This window comes from Cebus imitator, unplaced genomic scaffold (genome assembly GCF_001604975.1).
Source record: "Cebus imitator isolate Cc_AM_T3 unplaced genomic scaffold, Cebus_imitator-1.0 Scaffold101, whole genome shotgun sequence".
Classification (NCBI taxonomy): domain Eukaryota; kingdom Metazoa; phylum Chordata; class Mammalia; order Primates; family Cebidae; genus Cebus; species Cebus imitator.
Window position 1 is genome coordinate 2,630,451 of NW_016107416.1, and position 4,975 is coordinate 2,635,425.

The following is a 4,975-nucleotide window of genomic DNA, read 5'->3' on the forward strand; positions in this document are numbered from 1 at the left end:
TGTCCCAGGGAGTTAGGGCTTTATTTATGAGTTTCTGTTGTGCTGCTGGCTTTTTTCAGGGCTGCCCTGCCCAGTGAGGAGGCAGCCTAGTCACTGTCTTCCTGCAGAGGCTTTGCTGAGCTGCTGTGGGCTCTGCCCAGCTGCTGTGTGAACTTCACTGCAGTCCTGTTTATACGGGTGTAGTTAGAACTGCTTTGGCAATGGTGGCCCACCTCTGTAATTGCGGACTCTCTCTGTAATGGCGGGCTGCCTCAGCAACAGCGGGCTGCTTCAGCAATGGCGAACTACCTCCATAGTGGTGGACTGCCTCAGTAATGGCAGACGCCCCTCCCCCACAGAGCTGCACTGTCCTGGTTTCAGCTGTGCTTGCTGTGAAACTCTCAATCCAGAGCATTTCAGATTGCTGTTTTTTTGTGGGGGTGGGACCAGCCGAGACTGATAACCTGGCTCCCTGCCTCAGAGCCTTTTTTTTTTTGTCTCCCAGGTGTTCCAGTCATCTGTTGAAAAGGCGCCGGGATCTGTGTGATTTCCCGTGCCGTGACCCACTGTGCTGGCTGAAACAGCTGTGCTGAGATTTGTGGAGCTTTTTTGCCCGGGAATCTCCTGGCCTGGCTCCTTGTTTCAGTCCCCTTTTCTGTCAGTTGAATGGGCAACTCTGTCTTCCCCAAGCTCCAATCGCCAGCTAACACAGTGCTCGGACCCGTGTATTTTGTACAGAGAACTGCCCTGCCGCGGCGCCGGCCAAAACAGCCACTTCTGCCAAAACAGCCGTTCTGGCCGAACCAGCTGCGCCGGCCAAAACAGCCCCACAGGAGGAACCTGTGGGGCTCCTCCGCCTGGGAATCTCCTGGTCTGTGGGCAATAAAAATCCGTCTGGAAATGCGGTGTCCACTCACCCTCTGCGCTTTGGCTGGTAGCTGCAATCCTGAGCTGTTCCTAATCGGGGTCTTTCCTAATTGTCCACCTTGTAATGTTTAAACAGTAACAGTATCAATGCCAGACTGAAGAGGAGGGAAATTGAACTCCATCTTTCAATGCTAAGAGTGAGAAAGAATTTGTAGCTTTCTTTAATCAACATATATTCTGCCCTCTGGTCACAAATTATTTTCGTCCTACATGCAAAATATATTCACTTCCTCTCCAGATACGCTTCCCACAAAACTCTCATCTCATTAGAGAAGGAATTGGCAAACTTTCTGTAAAGGGCCAGAGGGTAAATCTTTTGGAAATTATAAGATTTCGTTGGTCATAAGATCTATGTCACAGCTACTCAGTTCTGCCATTGTACTGCAAAAACAAATGGATGTGGCTGTGTTCTACTACTAATCTACAAATCTGGCAGTGACTCAAATTTGATCCACGGGTAGTAGTTTGCTATTCTGCAGTAAGACTTGAGGGCTAAAGTTCAGGATCTCATTATGTAATCAAGTCTGTGTATGGATGAAGCTACTCAGATGTGGCTCCTCTTGCATCTGAAGCCTGAACTAAAGAGGCAAGTTATCTGTCACCATATAACAACAGTGGTATGAAATGATAAGAGAACTTATAACAGACATTCCCATTCGAAAGGAAGAGAAAAACAGGAGGCTCCTGGCAATCATTGGTTTATATCAATTCAGAATTCCAGTAGGGACATGCTCCCACATCTCCTATTAGGGCCCAGTCCTGTTTCCCAAGAGGGGTTCTCAGTGGCTTTTGGTTCTACCTTTGGGCTTTTGGTTCCCCATGAAGTCATTGTTTTTATTCCATTAAAAAAATAACAAACAAACTTTGTTTACATGAGTATCTTTGTCAGCCTCTTTTCTAACCACAGCAAATTGAAAGCCAAAGATCTCTCTTCTTTTTTAAAGTTTCTCTCTTTTACTCTAAACTAGTATAATTCCATTTAAAACCTTACAGGTTTCTTATGTGTCAGCTCTATTGGATAAAAGCCATTCAGCATTACTTTACGCAACAGTCCCTTATCTACTTTGGGCTGGCTGGGAGGCTACTATGGAAAAATGCTCTTAAGATTCCTACACACTATTTTCTAGTTGAGTGGGTCTGTGGGGCACAACCTTAAATCTTTCTGAGGTCTCAACAGATTGTTTTACAGCCAAGAACTAAACTTTTACCCAAGACTATATTTTAATGGTGACATTCTGATTTGATAGTTGCCTTAGGCAGTTTCTCATTTTGAGAGTCATTGCCTTCTCAAAGTGGTTTTCAGAAGGTCTGAAATGCTTTCAAAATGAGGCAAAACATAAGAGATCCTGGGACTGAGAAATGTCACCCATCTGGAGTGCAATGGCATTGTCACAACTCACTGCCGCCATGTCCTCCTGGGCTCAGGTGATCCTCCCACCTCAGCCTCCTGAGTAGCTGTGACCATAGGTACATGCCACCATTCCCAGCTAATTTTTTGTAGGCCGGGGTGCGGGAGGAGGAGGTTTGCCATGTTGCCCGCACTGGTCTCGAACTCCTGGACTCAAGCGATCCGCCTGATTCAACCTCCCAGAGTGCTGGGATAACAGACATGAGTCCCCATGCCTGGCTCTTGCAATGGTTTTATTTTTGAATCCAGCAAGATCTGGCTCTTTTATATTTTCTTTAAATTGTGCTTAAAAATCAAATAGTTCATTTTTGGCTTGGTATGGTGGGAGGCACTTTGGGAAACTGAGGCAGCTGGATCACCTGATGTAAGGAGTTCAAGACTAGCCTGGCCAACATGGTAAAACCCCATCTCTACTAAAAACACAAAAAATTAGCTGGGCATGTAATCCCAGTTACTTGGGAGGCTGAGGCAGGAGAATCACTTGAACCCTTGGGAGGTGGAGGTTGCAGTGAGCCGAGATTGCGCCACTGCACTCCAACCTGGGCGAAAGAGCAAGAGACTCCATCTCCCCCACCAAAAACATCAAATAGTTCATTTTTTTAGCCCATCTTACTCCTCTCACACTTTATCATAAGCATCTAGAAGAAGCCAAATGGCACTTTAAAATGTTCTATTTGGAAGTCTGCACACCCAAATATATGAATTCATTCTTCTGTGTAACTAAAACATGAGTCTCATTTTTTCCTGTCTCCAATAACAATTTCCTCATTGTCTTTCAAGTTATCACTAGTAATTTCCAGGAGTTCTCTACCTGCCACCCAGTCCTCCTCTTAGTAAGTGGTTACTGTGAAGGAGAGAATGATTTGTAGCCATTTTTTCGACCTAAGTGTGGTTTCATTGTTTTCTTAATTTGATCTTTTTTTTTTCTTGAACTGAATTTCTAGACAACTATTCAATGGAAATTTTGCTGCAGAGATGCATTCCATAGCTATCTTTTAGCTCTTCTGTTGCTGTTTTTGGGCTGCTATAAGCATATTTGTATTTTATTCACCTATTAGGAAATGATTATGTTAATGTTAATAAATATATTCACATTATAGTCGATAGGAAAAGTTAATGTATGTAGTAGATATTGAACAAATGCTTAGCATTATTTTGAGAGAATTTTATTTTGCAGCCAGAAAGATTTGTGTGTAGAAATGTTTAATTTGTTCTTACCTTTTTAAAGAACTGAATTTACATTGTAGTTGGAAGATATTTCTATATTAAAATTGTTCTTTTTCTAGGAATCTGAATACGTTTCAGCTCATCTTCATGAATGGATAGATCTGATCTTTGGCTATAAACAGAGGGGACCAGCCGCAGTAGAGGCGCTCAACGTTTTCTATTATTGTAGTTATGAAGGTATAAATCTATACACTTTTTCTCTTGTTTTCCCTTGGTAGAAACTATTGTTTAATATATGTTTACAGTTATTTTGGGCCTATTTAATATGAGAAAGACTACATTTAAAAAACATCTTTGTACTTAAAAGAATAAGAGACTTCTGCTTTTTTTGTAATAGTAGTTAAGTATATATATGCCAATCTAATTATAAATGTCACTTATCAATATCATAAAAGTTTTTGATTTCTAATGTATTTATCCTATTCTGTTGCGTCAAATATTAAATATTCAGTATTAAACAGCAGATTTTGAAACAAGGCCTTTGAAGTTACAAATGACATTCTCCAAATGATACATATGATCACATTATTTAGCTTTGAATCAAGAATATTTTATGATGGCCTTAAAATGATTTTTAAAAGTAGTTCTTTACCAATTCTTAAGTAGACTAATAGTTCTAAAGATTGTAAACAGTGTGAAGTTATGTGGATGTGAATAGAGTGAGAGACTTCTGGTAAATGAGCATGTTTTTCCCATGCCATATCCATTCAGGTAATAGGTTTGTAGGGAGAAAGTATTGCACGGCTGTTAGAAGCTTGGACTTTTGTAGTTTAGCCAATTATCAGTCATGTAACAATCCATATTAGATTATGGCTGAGTATAATCAGTTAACCTTTCAAAAGGTTTCTTTTGAAACATTTGTTTCAAGCAATAACTTAAAGCAGTATTTTTGTGTAGTTACTACTCTTGTTTGAATTTGACTATGATGATGAAAACAATTAGGTGTACTCTGAGTATAGTTTGTATTTTTGCAAAAGAAACTTTTATTGTTTTTTATTTATTCTGTGACAGGTTCTTGCTCTGTCACCCAGGCTGGAGTGCAGTGGCGTAATCATAGTGGACTGCAATCTGGAATTCCTGGGGTCAAACAATCCCTCCTGCCTCAGCCTCCTGAGTAGCTGGAAACTGCAGGCATACCACCACGCCTGGCTAATTTTTTAAACTTTTTAGAGAGATGAAGTCTCACTTTGTTGCTCTGGCTGCTTTCAAACTCTGGGCCTCAAGCTATCCTCCCACCTCAGCTTCCCAAAGTGCTGGGGTTACAGGTGTGACCCACCACCCCCGGCCCAATAGAAACTTTCATAGAATACCATTTAACTTTTAATTGTTTAAAATATTTTAGCTTTTTTTTTTTTTTTTTTTTTTATTAAGACAGAGTTTTGCTAGGTTACCACCAGGCTGGAGTGCAGTGGTGCGATCTCAGCTCACTGCAAC

The 4,975-nt window shown here is 41.1% G+C and overlaps 1 protein-coding gene across 1 annotated transcript in view; it reads left to right on the forward strand.

Moving 5' to 3' along the window:
* The window catches only part of NBEAL1 (neurobeachin like 1), a 198,761-nt gene that overhangs the window by 163,185 nt on the left and 30,601 nt on the right, over positions 1-4,975 (forward strand). Inside the window, exon 44 of the mRNA XM_037741503.1 lies at positions 3,601-3,718. Within this exon, the coding sequence (XP_037597431.1) occupies positions 3,601-3,718 (118 nt within the window). The remainder of the gene's footprint in view (positions 1-3,600; positions 3,719-4,975) is intronic.